The 16,817-nt window shown below is 50.6% G+C and overlaps 1 protein-coding gene across 3 annotated transcripts in view; it reads left to right on the forward strand.

Annotated features, from left to right (window-relative positions):
• LOC8031822 (cAMP-regulated phosphoprotein 21) overlaps positions 1-16,817 on the forward strand; it is a 112,570-nt gene that overhangs the window by 55,544 nt on the left and 40,209 nt on the right. For all 3 annotated transcript variants that reach the window (XM_040210372.2, XM_040210374.2, XM_040210373.3), the window contains one exon: positions 2,402-2,580. In XM_040210372.2, coding sequence (XP_040066306.2) covers positions 2,402-2,580 — 179 coding nt within the window. The remainder of the gene's footprint in view (positions 1-2,401; positions 2,581-16,817) is intronic.

Consider the following 16,817-nt stretch of genomic DNA (forward strand, 5'->3'; position numbering starts at 1 on the left):
ACGATGTATTTCAGTGAGGATAGTTTGTTATACTATGCCTTGAAATTGCCACCCTTAACCTCACAAGTGTTTCGAAATATCCGTTCTGTGCACATCTGATATCAAGTTCCGCTATCCATCAAATAAGCATGACAGGAGAAATATTGACTATATGTTATTTATTTGAGCATTTTCTACCTCACAAACATTCCTCCCGAAAGCATATAATTTGGAGGTAGCCCGCGCTCCCCCTTTGCTCCGTGCCCCGTGCAAGACCGACTGCGTGAGCAGGGTAGCGAGCAAGCCGGGGGGGGGTTGGTTCCGACCCCCAAACCCCCCCTCTGCCTACGCCACTGAGTGGAGGCTATACTTGTATGCTGCTATAGTGATGGCGCGGCGCTGGATCCTCGCTGCCATGAGCAAAAAAATCTTCTTGTCCAAGCTGAAGATGCCTAACGGTGGCTGATGATCGGTATAAAGCGCGAATTCTCGGCCGTACAGGTAACTGTGAAAGTGACTGAGGCCAAAAATTATCGCCAGTGCCTCCTTTTCGCCGTGAGCGTAGTCGCGCTCTGCTCCGGTGAGAGTTTGCGAAGCAAAGGCAATAGGTTTCTCCAAACCGCCTGGCGTGACATGGAAAATCACTGCGCCGATGCCACACGCTGACGAGTTGCAGCCGAGTGTAACAGGCTTGCTGGCATCGTAGTACGTGAGCACCCTACTATCCATGAGACGCTGCTTGGCTTTCGTGAACGCTTGGGAGCATTCTTCCGTCCACATCCACCTCTTGTCCATCTTGAATGAGTCGTACAATTGGGCAGCGACTGTAGCCAGGTCCTCTATGATCTTTGCATAGAAGTTAATCAGCCCTAGTTCGGTCACATTGCTCGGCTGGGGCGCCTGCACGATTGCTTTCATTTTTGTCTCTGTCGTATAAATACCGTCCGCTGCTGCTTTATGTCCAGGGTAGACAACCAAGTTCTCAAAGAACTGGCATTTCTGTTCTTTCGGCATGATGTTGTAGCGTGCCAGCCACTCCGAAACACTTTCCACAGTTTTTTCACACTTTTCGACGTCTTTGCCTACGATGATCACGTTGTCAATATGGCTGCCCACTTTCGGGGTGCCTTTTGGAACTTCATCCATTAGAGACTGGAAGATCACCGGAGCGTTTGAAAGTCCGAACAAAAGCCTCTGAAGCTGGCACAGTCCAAGGTGTGCATTCACTTTCAAGAATGGTTTTGAGTCCTCGATGAGCGGTACTTGTTGCTAGGCCTGTGACAAATCGAGTATGTAGAAAGCCTTTCCGCCTGCTAGCATGGAGTACAGGTCCTCTGGCAAAGGCAGGGGATAGTTGTCTGTCTTGAGAACAGGATTAATGGTAATCTTGTAAGAATCGCAATTTGAAATTTTCAAAGCAATTGGTAATTTTCAAAGCGTTCCAAGTACAAACGTATGTTGTCCACCTTAGGGTTGAACTCCGTCATGGTTCCTAACCTCTGCCCGTGGCTAGCTTGAGACATGGTGAACATACGTCACTTATCTGGGATGCCGCTGTCTTGCCTCTTCCTCGTTGTTCTTAAGCTTGTAGCTCCGCCTCGTCGTTGGTAGATCCCGCAGCTCCGACGATTATTCCGGTGTCATTCTGCGGTGACACCTGTCGGCGCTCCCTTAAATGCTGCTAGTCACCAAGGGCTTCGTGACGCCTTGGCCGCTGTCTTGTCCGTTGCACGCATTGCCGTTATCGTCTGCGGTGGTTACCTTTTTAGTCGGTTATCAAGTGTGTCACTGTCCCATCCTATGCTCGTCGCCAGATGTTCTATTTTAATCGAATGAACACGTCGGTGCTGAGGATGCAAAAGCAAATCTTCATGGCCAGGCATTCTCTTCTTTGGGAATGTTCTCTGGCGATTGCTCACGGAATCACTACGTAACAATGTGTATACAGTTTCTCCCTGCTAACGCATCACATTCGGTTCATTGGAAAACATGTTAACTAGATTCTTACCGAAGCTCACGTTTCTAGTGCTGCAAATTTTCTTTCGGTGTGTCTCCTTCCGGTTGCCAGAAGTTCTTCCTTTGGATGCAAATGGTCCATTGGCTCTTAGGTAAATTCAGAAAACAGATGGAGTGTCCCATTTTGGCCACGATTCTGTTCCTGTCCCTATAGTCCGTCGCAACTTAAAAAGGTAGGTCGAGGGAAAGGAAGACTGGGGAGGAGGAAGCAGACGGAATGCTGGAGAGGAGAGGGGGAAACATCCTCTTCTCTCCAGCGTTCTACCTGCTTCCTCCTCCCCGGTCTTCCTTTTCCTCGCCCTACCTTCTTGAGTTGCACCGGACTATAGACGAGGCGCGGAAGGCGTTGAGATTCTGGGTCCCCGGTAGAAACGGACCCCTCACCCGAGCACCCCCTCTATTGCAGACTCGTTCAACGTGAGTTCGTTGCCCACGGTGGTGCAGGCGCCACCCGCGGCAGCGTCCCCCTCCTCTCCCCCTGAGGAGCCTCACGGGCCAAGCCCCGCCGCCCCCGCCGGCCACGCGACACCCAAGCCACACCAGCAGCAGCAGCAGCAGCCCCACTTCTTCGTCACCAGCTGCCAGGTGAGTGTGTGCCACTGCCTAGCTTATCCTTCGCCTTCCTTGTTTCTAGCCTCGGTTGGTCCAAAAGATGGCAGGCAGCTCCCAAGTATGACCATGGGTCTGGTTGGATCGCGGGAACCTTTTCTTCCACTTTGTGCCCGTCGAGGTTGCTCCAGCATGCTTGTCTGTTACATTATTGCCCCGTGCGAACGGGTCGTTCAAGCAACGGCTTCTTTTCGCTTGTAGAGGCTGCCAGTCTGCCCGACAGCAGTCTGTTGCGCACATTAGGCATTGCACAAAACAAATTGTTTATGAACTGGCGCTCAAGCTGCCGGTTGGCCACTGTAACGTTTCGGCCGGGATGGCCGGAGTGACGACACCTTCGTTCTGGCAGGCGACATTATTTCAGTCCCATCTCGAGCAAAAAGCGCTCCCACGGCTGGTGGAGTGGCATTTTATCGAGTTCGCACCGAAAACTGGGCATGCGCTTCGTCCCACTTATCATGCCGATAAGATACGTTACAACTTCTACCCCCTTCGAGGGCAGAGCCTCGGAATAATGGCAACCAAGAAACAGTTCTCGCAATGACTGCGGTGTCCCAGGTTAGAAGTGTTCATGAAGGGTGCTGCACGAGCCGTCAGCTGCACACTTCAGCACAGGCGACTCCTGGAACCTTGACCGACTTGTCCAGGGCAGGCGACGAAGCCTCGAAGCCAAGGGACTTTTCTCCAGGGAAGGCTGTTGGAAAAACCGCAAGGTGCAGAAGCTCTCGACGACTTGGACCCAGTTGCTCCTTCTGACATTGGTCCACGGGTCCAGGGCTGTCTTCAGTAAGAGTCCAAGTCAAGGGACAGCAGTTCAGGGGGAAGATGACAGTAGAGCCACCGGGCGCTCCTGAAGCCGAGGTCGTCGACTGCGAGTAAGCTAGACAGTTGAACGAACGACAGCCGGAAAACCCGGGCGACGGCCAGGAGACGCCAAATCGAGATTCCAAGTTGTCGAGTGAAAAAACACTGCACCAACCATAATACCGCACTGCCACAATTTATTTAGTTTCCCGACTTGGGATTAACCCCATCCCGAAGGTGTGTTAGTCTACCCCCCAAAAGTGTTTCTTATTTACAATTCTTATATAAAAGTCAAGTGACAAACTTATTTACAGAGGAAGAAAAGAAATGAAATGTATTTAGACCGCTCTGCTCAAACTGTCAGCGTTTGAGTGGAGCTTTCTTTTCTTGTGTTTCACTTGAAAAGAATAGGATTGTAATGTCAGGCTCCAACGCAAGAGTCTACCATTTTTGGGAGCCATCTGACTCAGCCAAGTTAGTGGTTTATGATCGGTGACAAAAACAAATTCTGCACCGTCAAGGTAACATTTCAGCTTCTCTACAGCCCACACCATGCAGGCAGATTCTTTCTCTACCGTGCTGTATGTCTGTTCCCGTGTCGTCAGCTTCCGGCTAGCGAACAGAATTGGGTGTTCGTCCCCCTTGCTATCAATTTGGCTCAGCACGACGCCCAACCCCCTTTCGCTTGCATCGCACTGTACCAAGACAGTCTCGAAAAGTCGGGACTGGGCAGCACAGGAGGGCTAATTAACGCCTTTCAATTTCTCAAAGGCTTTGTGCCGTATCTCGTCCCATACAATCCGGGCAGGCTCTTTCTTTTTGAGAGCATCTTTTAACGGACTAGCTAACTCGGAAAACTGAGGGATGTACTGCTTATAGTAATCTACTAAACCAATGAAAGACATTAAGTCTTTCTTTGTGTCCGGTAAAGGAAACTCATGGCTGGCCAAGAGTTTCAGCTCTTGCGGACGCCTCTTTCCTTGACCAACCACGTGGCCCAAGTAGCTCACCTCGGAACGCGCCAACTTGCACTTTCTCACCTTCACTGTCAAACCCGCGCTTCGCATTCGAGAAAGGACGTCGCGCAAATGCTGTTTATGATCTTCCCAATTGTTTGAAAAAACTACAATGTCATCAAGGTACGATAGCGCAAACGTTTCTGCCCCCGAAAGCACCTTGTTCATAAGACGGAAAAAAATGAACGGAGCGTTTTTAAACCGAAGCTAAGCACAAGCGGTCTGTATGTTCCGAACGGGGTTACAAAAGCAGCGATGTCGCTAGCCCTGTTTGTTAGCGGAACCTGCCAATAGCCGCAAACAAGGTCAAAAGTAGAAATGTACTTTGCCGAGCTGACTCTCTCGATGCAGGCTTCCATGTTCGGAATAGGGAACACCTTAGTGACCGTTACAAAATTTAGCTGTCTGTAGTCAACACACGGTCTAGGATCCTTCCCCGGGCACTCCACAAGAATCATAGGCGAGGCGTAGTCAGGCTCACACGGCTCAACAAGTCCAAGATCTCGCACTTGCTTGACTGCCTCCCTCTTGAGACATTCCTGTCGAGGCGAGAAACGATACGGCTTACCCGTGGCCGGCAACTCTGAACAGAGTTCTATATTGTAGGTGATCAAATCAGTCCTACCAGGCTCAGTAGAAAATACATCTGAGTAATCAGAGATAATTTTCTCGAGGTCGACGCATTGCTGTTTCGTTATCTGCGCCTGACTAACCGTAATATCCAAAATTTCTTTTACTGTGAAATCATTGCGCAAAGTCACTGGAACAGGAACTTTTGGCGCAACTTTTTTGAGCGCGTTTAGAAGGATGTTCGCGACATGCACTCGTTCGATGTAAGGTTTCATCAGGTTGCAATGGAAGATCCGCACTCCTTTACGGCGACCCGGTAGTCGAACCACGTAGTTAGTGTCTGACAATTTTTGTTCTGCCGCAGCGGGTACTTCCCATTGAAGTTCCAATTTATTTGCTTTCGCAAAACGTAAAAGCGAAACCTTGTCGCCCTCATCGAACGAACGCATGCGACTGTTTTTGTCGTAGTACTTCTTTGCCCGTGCTTGCACCTCCATCATGTTAGCCTTCACTAATCCTTGCGTGTTGTAGAGGCGGTTCAGCAGCGTTAGAATGTACTCTACCACCGTGGGATTTTCGAAGTCCCCCTCCCACCTTTCTCTGAGTAGGCGCAACGGTGAACGCAATGCACGGCCGTACACCAATTCTGCCGGCGAAAACCCGGTTGATTCGTGAACGGCGGAACGAAGGGCGAACAGCATGGCAGGCACTGCCGCAACCCACTCTTTTCCATGCTCGTGGCATAAGGCCCGCAGTATTCGCTTCATAACAGAGTGCACACGTTCCACTCTGTTACTCTGAGGGTGGCTGACAGAAGTGTGGCTAATTTTTACGCCACATTTTTCAAAAAAGCCAGAGGTTAGTGCACTCGTGAAAACGCTTCCCAAGTCGCACTGAATTTCACTGGGAAAACCAACCCTCGAAAAAACAGTGAGTAACGCATCCACGACTTCCGTAGAAGTCTGCTCTCGTAGTGGCACCGCCTCCGGGAACTTACTTGCTGGGCAAAAAAACGTAAGCAAGTATCGATAGCCTAATTTGGTTACCGGAAGAGGTCCCACCACATCAATTACTTGCCTTTTAAAAGGCTCAGTTAAAATAGGGACACAGGTTAAAGGGGCCTTTACCTTCTCGTTTAGTCTTCCCGTTCGCTGACAAATGTCGCACGAACGGACGAACTGCTCAGCTTCTTTGAAGCATCCAGGCCAATAGTACTCAGCTAAAAGCCGCGCTTTAGTTTTCTTGATTCCTAGGTGACAGGACCAGCTTTTAGCGTGAGCAAGCTCCAAGATTTGAGCCCTGTACTTAACTGGGACGAGAAGCTGGTCGTACTCTCGCCAACCTTTGGCAGTGTAACTGCGATAGAGGACCCTATTGTTAAGAAAGAACGACGCTTTCTTTGATGGCATTGAAATCCTCTTTCTGCATTCTTCCAGCGAGTCATCTGCAGCTTGCTCCGATATCAAGGTTATCGTGTCCACCTTTGACAGCTCTTTGAAATTAACGCTTGCAGGGGAAACAAGACTAGGTCCGGCGATCACAGGTTCGCCTTCGACTTCGGCCAGTACAGGAGGGTTTTCAGGCTCTGGAACAACTGACATGTTATCCCTCGTCATTGAGCGGGTCACTACAAGTACCGGATTCATAGCTAACTCTTTTTCAGAGTCACTCAAACTCTTTGCCATTTTGTTAGAAAGAATGTAAGGGCACGTAGGAAGTACGCCATCAGAAACTGCGGCGGTCGTTTCTATTTCCCCAAATGGACCCTTCACCTTGACTTTGGCAACTGGAAGACTGGTAGCCTTACTCACAAGTGCCTGGCGAATCCAAACGCAGTCGCCCGTTAAGTCGCTTGGCTCGACCAGTGAGGAATGAACTAGATCGTGAGTGGCACCTGTGTCCCTCAAAACTTTACAGGACTGGCCGTTCACCATCATGTCATACAGATAGGGTTTTAGAAGCTTGTCTTCTGCTCCCAGTGCCAAATTCATTTTCGAAACCTTCAGAACACGGCATCCCACAGCAAGATGCCCAGGCTGATTGCATCGGTAACACACAATGGGCTTTCGTGCTTCGAAGGCCTTGGTTGATTTCTTATCTGGGCTTTTCTTTTCGATCTCGTCTTGCGCTGCCTCTCCGCCTACGTCGGGCTTTGTAGCTTTGTTTTGCTGGACCGAGCGACAAGCTGAACGATTTTGATTTCGACTAAATGACTTGCTTTCTGCAGCTGCATTTTCGTGCCCGTAGTAGTATTCGTCAGCATAATCAGCGGCCCTTTGTACGGAGACAACGTCTGGTCTGTCCTGAATCCACAATTTCATTCCACTTGGAATGGAATTAAAAAAACTGCTCGAGACCGATATGCTCCAGAATCTTTTCGCGGTCCTCGTACGCGTTAACCACACAAAGCCAGTTCTCTAGGAAACTGCGCAAACGGTACGCAAATTCACTGTAACTTTCCTCGGGACGCTTCGTAGCTTCTCGGAACTTTACTCGGAACGCCTCTGGGGAAAGCCTGAACTTTCTCAAAAGGCTTTCTTTCACTTTGAAGTAATCCTGCGCACTGTCTGGGTCGAGTCGGGCCACAACGTCTGCCACCTCTCTGGGCAAAACACTGAGAAGTCGCTGTGCCCAGTCCGAATCCGCCAACCCCAGCTTGGTACAAGTGCGTTCAAAATTATTGAGGAATAAACCCAGGTCACCACCGACACGAAAAGGCTGCAAAAAAGCTCTGATGTCTAAAGTTTCCACTTTTCTGGCCTCGTCAGACGACTTTTGCAATTTTGCCTCCATCATCCGGAGTTGCACTTCCTCACGTCTTTGCTTCCTCTTGACCTCATCCCAACATTCTTTCATTTCGTCGAGGTCGGCCCCAGAAGTCTTAATAGCTTTGATGACTTCCGCTTTTCTCGTGGACTTCATTACCGTTACACCCAGCTCTTCCGCTAGGTTTAGTAATGGAGGCTTCGTAATCTTATCGAAGTCCATTGCAGCTTTGCTTGAGAAACAAACGAAAATGGAGCAGTGCGGTATTTTGCTTTTCCGGAATCCGGTCAAAACCTTACAAAGTTACACTCGGAAAAACGACCAGCACTTACCGACTGAAGCCGCAGGCCCCCGGCGCCGCTCATCCCACCGCTGCCACCAGCTGTAACGTTTTGGCCGGGATGGCCGGAGTGACGACACCTTCGTTCTGGCAGGCGACTTTATTTCAGTCCCATCTCGAGCAAAAAGCGCTCCCACGGCTGGTGGAGTGGCATTTTATCGAGTTCGCACCGAAAACTGGGCATGTGCCCCGTCCCACTTGTCGTGCCGATAAGATACGTTGCACCACAGTGTAACGGCAACTGGCTTCCCGTTGCTGCTGGTCCTAAAGTCCCTTGATAAAATTCACGCTTTCAAGTACCGCCAACCATTGTTGTAGGAACGCGCGAGAAACGTGCCACGAGCGGGTGCTCCGCCGCCATTCGCTTCCAAGAGCCGCTCATTTCAGTGCTGCGCCGCCATTTGCTTCCAAGGACCGCTCGAGACACAAGCCTCGTGCACTGGCGCATTTGACGCTACTTGCAAGACAAACACAAACACATCGAGGGGCTTTAGCTGGTCCCGGCGCTCTCGTTTTGCAGCCACATCCCACGCTCCTCCTTTATATAGCCGCACTCGACATAAGGCCTGCAAGCGAGAGCCTTTGCATTGTGCGTAGTCTGCTCCTTTGCCGCCCATTTCACACCGAGGAAAATCCCCGCTCCAAGGGCAGTCGCAGACTGCTCTAAACTTTTTCCTCTCTGTTGCCCACTGCTCCAGCCTGTGCATCCGATCTCCATGCAGTTGAATGTCACCTATGCTCAAAATACGTGGAACGACGTTTCGCTGGCTTTGTTTTTGTAGCAAAGCGGTTATACGCTAGGGTCGGTGGAAAAATGTGTTTTCACATGTCGACAGAAAACTCTCCATTGGTCGTGGCAAGTATGAATAAATGAAAACAAAAGAGGGGTCAAGTATGAATAAATAAAAAGAAAAAGAGGGGGCAACTAGCGCGAGTCAGCCTTCTTTGGCATTATTAGATAGTGAAGTCCTGATCCCTTGTTATCATCTTTAGGCATAGTCCTCGGAATTGTCCTAGGCGTCGTCTTCGAAGTTGTCCTAGAAGTCGTCCTTGAGGTCGTTTGGACGTCGTTTTCAAGGTCGTCCTAGAAGCTGTCCTCGAGGTCGTCCTCTTAGAAGTGGTCCGAGAGGTCGTCCTAGGAGTCGTCCGAGAGGTCGTCCTCCAGGCGTCGTCCTTGGGGTCGTCCTAGACGTCGTCCTTGAGGTCGTCCTAGACGTCGTCCTTGAGGTCGTCCTAGAAGTCATCCTTGAGGTCGTCCTAGATGTCGTTCTTTAAGCGTTGTCCTTGAGGTCGTCCTAGAAGTTGTCCTCTAGGCATCCTCCTAGATGTCGTGAATATAACAGCTTTGCTGGTCCTCTATTTTCACGTGAAGTGGAAGGGCTCTACAATTTTTCTTTTCTTTTCTTTTCCACGAGCCTTTGTTGGAGAAATTGCTCTTCTGAAACGCTGTAAAGGTGTATTCACACGGTGCATCTTGTTGGCTGGTCTTGTGTCTCAAAACTGGGTTTCGGGAAACAAATGATCCGTGTGAATGCAACCGAAAAAGTGGCGCACCTCCAAAAAAAATTGCACATGCTCCTCGCTTGTGGAGCAATACAGTCGAACCCGGTTATAATGAAGTGAACGCGAATCGGAAACATGTTTGTTATATCCGAAATCCTTCACTCCTAGGAGTCGCAAAAAAATCACGATTTTTTTAATGCACAGGACAACTGATGGCGTGCAGCATATAACACAGGCCTTAATAACAACAACTGTCCTACTTCTGTAGATATTCACTGTAAGGCAGCTATAATAAAGCCGCAGTTCTGTTTATCGCAAATGCAGCCATGCTTGCACGTGTTATCGCCTGGAGGTTTGTTTCGCCTTTCGACAATTTGCGCAATGCGGGAAAGCGAGGAGCAGCTCAGAAGGGGGGTGCATACCGTAAAATCCCGCATATAATACAAGGTTTTTTTGTTTGTTTTTTTTTCAAATTTTGCCATGTAAAATTTGCGGCTTGTATTATAGGTGGGTCCCAACAATTTTCAGCTTGATGAGGTGCAATCTAACGCAGTTTGACATAGTTTCGGTTTCAAAGCAATATGGCGTTCAAAGCAGCTATCATCATCATTAAAATCAGATTGTCCGAGGCGCCACCATCCGTCCACAGGCAGGCCTGGTTAGGCTGGGCAATGGCGTCGGCGTGAAAATAATACTCGGACGCCTTGAAAAGAAAAGTAATTTTGGTTGCGGAAGACATTGGCAATGGTGCTGCCAAACGACAATTCGCCGTAAATGAAGGCAGCATCCGTAAATGGAGACTACAAAAGCAAGCTCTGTTCGCGTGCAACGGGACGAGAAGCTTTAGAGGCCCAAGGAATGGCGTGTTCGCTGACGTCGAGGCAAGTCTCAGTGACTTTGTAGAAGAGCAACGTAAACGGCACCTCGCCATAAACATTGAGCTGCTGCAAGAGAAGGCGAGAGAACTTTGGGCGAGCCGACATTAGGTTACTCGTTTTATGCACCGCGCTAAGTTTTCACTGTACCGGCGCACGCTTGTCGCTCGCTCTTTCAAGAAGTGTGGGATTTCAAATGCGCACGACGGCACTGAAGTCTTCGGAGGAAGCATCGGACAGGGAGTCTGATGGAAGTGGTGACAATGACTAAGGTTGAATTACGACGCAAATAAATGTTTTTCTTACGACTTCCTGAGTCATATTTTATGCGGAAAATTTTTGAGGTCCTTAAATTGTTTCGTATTATACGTGGAAAAACTTTTTTTTTTTCACGGTCCTTATATTATATTTTGTAGTATACACTGCTTTGTACTATACGCGGGTTTTTACGGTACATTCGGCCGTCGCGGCTTCGGGGAGCAGCGTCATGAATACAGCAGTCTCTTGTGGCACGTTTTTCAACTGACTGAGGAAAAGAGAGCTTACGACCAAAGAAACTTAAGGCAAGACACTGGTTCTAAAATCGACTTCTCTTGTTTATTAATGGATTATAATGAAAATTAGTGTGCATATGTGTTTTGGCTTCCTCTTTTCAAATATACAATTAGTTCTGCAATATCTCAATTACTTTTTGAGTTACGAAGAAAATAATGAAGCCTAATTAGGTCATTTCTTACGACTCATTAAGGAACTTTCTAATACAAATTTTTTTGCATAAGTGATATGGATTTGTAGCTAAAGACCTGTCATGCAAGATGATGCTATTTATATTTTTGTAAAGATAGATCATTGTATAAAACTAGTCTAATTAGGTCAAGTAGACTATTTACAAAGCTTAACGAGGTCACATTATCACTAATAATAAAATTTCGGGCCCATACTGTCATACAAAAATAGCATCACCCTGCAGTTCACTTCTTTCTGAATTCAACGGTATAAAGTTTATAGAAATCCTCGAAGAATAATCTCATGAAAACAACCGTAAGGCTAGGCATGTAGACAAAAAATGCGAAGCTGAGAAAATTGCAGTTGAAGTTTTGACACTCATTGCATAAAATTGAGTAAGATATCCCATGCAATAATGTTCAGCAATATGAAGCATAGTTCTATCTGAACAAATTGAGATGAAAAATTCTGCAATCCGTTCACAAGAACCTTTAGAAATAATATAAAACTGGGCACCTTGCTAGCAGGCCAATGAGAGATCGCAATTGGGGCTTTCGGAACCCGCGGAATGCGGACGTTCCCCGATGTTGTCGCGATAACGAATGGCATGGGGACGTGGGGAAAATAAGCGGCTTTCCAACAAGACCAAGATGGCCGCGATCCAACGAGCGATAACGAAACGCGCGGGGCGCGAAGTTCCACTTGTTTTCATTGAACTCTCTGTGTTAGGGCTCTGCGGGGACATCGTAAATATCATTTTTTTCATGTTTAGACATTGATTTCGACATTGAAACTTTGCAGGCAGGTACCTTAGACTACAATTAATCCAAATATGTGAATTTTGAAAAACGTGAAATTTCGCGTTTTTTGACCATTTTAAGACCCGCGTCTCCCCTTAACAGGTGACTAAGGCTCTAAGAGGCAGTACAACAAACGGGAATCAGCTGCTTCACGAGCTTGTTTTACAGGCACATACCTGGTCTTAGAGCACCCAGGTTTGCACAAAAAAACGAGAAAATGTTTTTTTGTGATTTTTATTAAGGATTTTGACAATGGCAGCTGTAACAAACATTCACTATGACAGGCATGCCGAGCGCCTTCACGCACTTTCCCAAATTTTCTATGGAGAGATGCGGCGTCCCGCAGTTTTATTTTAAATTTTTAACCGAGCTTAAACCTGGAAACCACGAAGTTAGCTCGTGCGAGAGAAGAAAAAAACGTTTAGCGTTTCCATTCTCGTGAAGAAGGAAGACCAGCGGAGCTGTACTCGATACACTGTGTGCTTCTTCTTCGTCGTTGTCTGTTTTTCGCGCTGTTTTCTACGATGAATTCCCACCAACGCGCCCAACTATCCATTCTTCTATTATACCTGGAAAGGTTGCCGCCATCTACGAGCAACGGCGGCAACCAGACTGGTTGCGTGCTTGCCGCCGTCGCTTATAGATGGCGGTAGCTGTCCAGATAGGTTTGTGTCGACATACACGGATACGATCCTGGGGAACCTAGCCCTTAACAGCTCCGCTGTAAAAAGCGCAGACGAGGGAGAGCCCCGCTCCAAGGTCGCCGATGCGGTAACAAGAGCGCGAACGAGATGAGCGGGTCGGAGGGGGGGGGGGGGGGCAGCGGAGAGGATGGAGAATATAGAGAAAGCGCCATCTGTTGTAGAGCTGAGAAGGTATTTTGGATCAGCTTTGATCAGACGGCACAGTTTGGCGAAGCTTGCCACCCAGTCCCGTGGCTCGTAAGTTAGGTAAAGGTGATTTCAATTATTGCTGTGTTGATATTTATCTTTCGATAAATGTGTTAGGGGAAGCGCACATATGCATGCACGTATCACGGGCCGCACCTCTCGAATGGCATGGGCGACCACTGTAACCGTTTCGTGCCGACCCCGAAAGATGGCGCAGCGGCCGCGGGCGGGAGCGGCGACGCGAAGGGAGGAAGGGGGTCGTCGGGCGGAACGGGAGGCTTAGCGACAGGAGCGATACCGCTGCGCGCGGGTACGTGAGAGAATAAAGTGTTTGAGAGATTTCTTGCGTGTGAACACGACCGAAGCAACCAGTGACGAGGTACGTCACAAGTGGGGGCTCGTCCTTCGGACCCGGACCTTCAACAAGCGCGAAACCGACGTAAACAGTCCGCTACTCGGTTTGGCCACTTTAGCTCTTCGGGTTCTTTGTGCCCACCCTCACGCCCGCACTATGGATCAAGCGACCCCGTCCAGCGTGGCTGCGCAGTTGCTCAGCCTGACTGACGGGACTCCCCTAGACCGCGAAAGAATGGCAGCGACCGTCCGCGACCTGCTCCTGAACACGCCGATGGAAGTGCGGCAACCGGCGACGGATCCCGCGCAGCCGACGCCGTGGAAGTGCGGAAATATCCAGTTGCCAAAGTTTAACGGATACGAAGACCACCAGAACCCCAGTGAGTTCCTCGAGAAATTCGAAAATTTCTGCCTGGTCGCGGGAATCGGAGGCGACAAGCGTGTTCGCCAGGTGCTTCCCGCTGCATTGGAGGGCACTGCCAAGCTTTGGTGGCGGTTCTCCGGCGGCTTTGAAGACTGGGACACATTTACCAGAGAGTTCCATACAGAGTTCGCCTCCGTCGACTACAAACATCGGTTAAAAGAGGAGCTCGAACATCGGACCCAGCACCCGCAGGAGAACCTGAGCCACTTCATTCATGTCATCGCGGAGTATTTTGACAGGATAGGCGAAACCGTGTCGGACGCGGACAAGGTTGCGAGGGTCCGCAGGCAAATGCATCCCAAATTCCAGGACTTGTGTGAGGGCATGACCTTCGCGAACCTGCGCGAAATGGCCAAGGCTGCGGGCGGCGTTATGGAACGTGCGTGGCACCGGCTGAAGTATGTGCCGCCACCAGCGAGAACGGACCAGGTGGCCAGGGATCTCGCGTTCGTCGAGCACCATTCAGTCGCCTCAAACCCCGGCTACGCACTGAGTGCCAGCGTCGGCCCCTCTTCTGCCGCTGCCACCCTGGCCCAGGGCCACCCACCAGCTCCAGCAACACAGAATGCCGGCATCGGTCCCCAGCCATGGTGGCCCCTGCACCCAGCGGCAGTGCAGGCATCCCACTGCAAGACTCAGCAGCTGGCCACAGCCCCGGCCCCTTTCTCACCCGTACCACACCAGCTACCACCGTGGACCTTCCAGCAGTCCCAGGCACCGACAGTCGTGGCCCCATACCAGCCCACGTCCCAACCAACACCGCAGTGGATCCAGCCGTGGGCCTCGGCGCACACTAGTATGGAGCACCAGCAGTGCCAGCGCTGTGGAGGCACGGGGCATGCGGCACGGAACTGCGCCACAGGAAGATCACGCAACCAGCCCCGCTGTTACCGCTGCAGCCGGCGAGGACATCTTCAGGCCAACTGCCCGGGAAACGGGCGTACGTAGAGGCTGCCCCGGCCAGCGTCTACGAGACTGCCCTACAAGTGGCAGCAACAGCCGGAGGGAAGGAGCCCCTACTGGAGCTCTCAATAGGAGACAGGGTTTTTCACGCCCTCTTAGATACAGGATCCAGCGTCAGTTTGTTCGGAGACCCAGCTGTGGCTGCTGCCCGAGCAACGGGTGCAGGACTCAGAGAGGAAGCCCACTCCCTCCGGTTGGCGACGGGATGGTCCAGCACCAGCCAGTCCATCAGGTGCCGGATTCGTTGGTCCGGTGGATGCCGAAAACAACGCTTCATCCATATGCCGGGCCTATGCCGCGACGTGATACTTGGTCGAGATTTCCTAACAGCCTCCGGTATCTCTATCCATGTGGCCCAAGGGGGCTGGACCTTGGGTACAGAGATACAACAGCTGATACCATTCGCCAAGACATCTGGGAAACTCCACTTGCCCCAAGCTCATGAGGTGTATTCCTTGGAGGGTCTTTTCACCGTGCCCGAACAGGTTGCTGCCCTGGCTGAAGAACACAGTGAGCCCAGCGGGCACCCTGTTTGGCCCACAGAAATCGATCCACGTATAGCAGCAGTGCTGAGGGACCATGATCAGCTCTTCACTGCACGACCTGGATGTACCCCACTGACTCAGCATAGCATCAACACTGGGAACAGTCCCCCTGTCCGCTGTAAAATGAGACCAGTCAATGCTGAGAAAAGGGCAATCATCGACGAATGCATCAGAGAGCTGCTTGAAGAGGACTTGGTGGAGCCAAGCACAAGCTCTTGGGCCAGCGCCCCTGTTCTCGTGGCCAAGAAAACGGGTGGCTACCGCTTAGCCATCGATTACAGGCCACTAAATGCCAAGACCGACGTCCCAGCCTACCCCATGCCACGCACAGACTGGGTCCTTGCCCAACTGGGAAGGGCCAACTGGTTTACCAGCCTGGACCTGTCCCAGGGGTTCTTCCAGATCCCAGTAGCTGAGCAAGATATTCCCAAGACAGCTTTTCTCTGCCACCAGGGCACGTTTCAATTCAAACGAATGCCTTTCGGTGTGGCAGGAGGCCCAGCTACGTTTCAGGCCCTAATGGACAAGGTCCTCGAGGGAATAAAACACAAGCACTGCATGGCGTTTCTTGACGACGTCTTGGTCTACTCTGAAACCCTCGAGGACCACATCAAGCACCTGCAGGACGTGCTGCACCGCATCGCCCGAGCAGGGCTCACTATCAACCCAAGGAAGGTGCAAGTATGCAAACGGTCCCTCAAGTTCCTCGGCCATGTGATTTCCCCGGGCAGATGTCAGCCAGATCCCGATAAGGTACGAGCGGTTGAGGCCTACTCCGATCCAACATCTGTCAAGCAGCTGCAGGCATTTCTGGGATTAGTGGGCTATTACCGCACCTTTATCCCCAGATTCTCCGACATTGCGAAACCACTGACAATGCTGCTTAGGAAAGATGCCCCCTGGACATGGGAGCAGCCACAACAGACAGCCTTCCGGTCCCTTAAGGCTCAACTAGCAGAGAAAGCTGTAGTTTCTCTGCCCGACCTTAACCGCCCTTTTGTCATCGAGACGGATGCCAGCGGCATCGGCATCGCCGCAGTCCTCCTGCAAGAACACGACGGTCAACTCAGGCCAATCTCCTTCATCAGCAGAACTCTGAATGACGCCGAACGCAACTACACTGTTCAAGAGTGGGAATGCCTAGCAGTGGTCTGGGCTCTGGACAGGTTTCGGCCATACGTGGAATTCACCCATTTCGAAATCCACTGCGATCACGCATCCCTCGCTTGGATGTTCAGTACAGAACAGACATCCAGCAGGGTCAGAAGATGGGTCCTGCGATTGCAAGGGTTCAATTGCACTATCAAGCATCGAAGAGGGAAGGCCAACATCCCGGCGGATGCATTAAGCCGTTGCCCGCTGCCCACAGCAGACGTTGCTGCACCATCCGTCGCAGACGACTGGTTCCCGATCCAGGTGGACGAGCCGAGTCCCTCTATACATTTCGAGGAACTGGCAACCCTGGAGGCCAACGACATATCACTACTCCGAGACCCAGACAGGCTGGCAACAGAGCAACTTAAAGACGACCGCTTGAGAGCAATAATCGACTTTCTAAAAACGGACTCGCTCCCGTCCGAGGCCAAGGAAGCACGCATGGTACGAGACCTGGCAGAGAGCAGCGAAATAGACACCAC

The sequence above is a fragment of the Ixodes scapularis genome, unplaced genomic scaffold (assembly GCF_016920785.2).
Source record: "Ixodes scapularis isolate PalLabHiFi unplaced genomic scaffold, ASM1692078v2 PGA_scaffold0__279_contigs__length_252992795, whole genome shotgun sequence".
NCBI lineage: Eukaryota > Metazoa > Arthropoda > Arachnida > Ixodida > Ixodidae > Ixodes > Ixodes scapularis.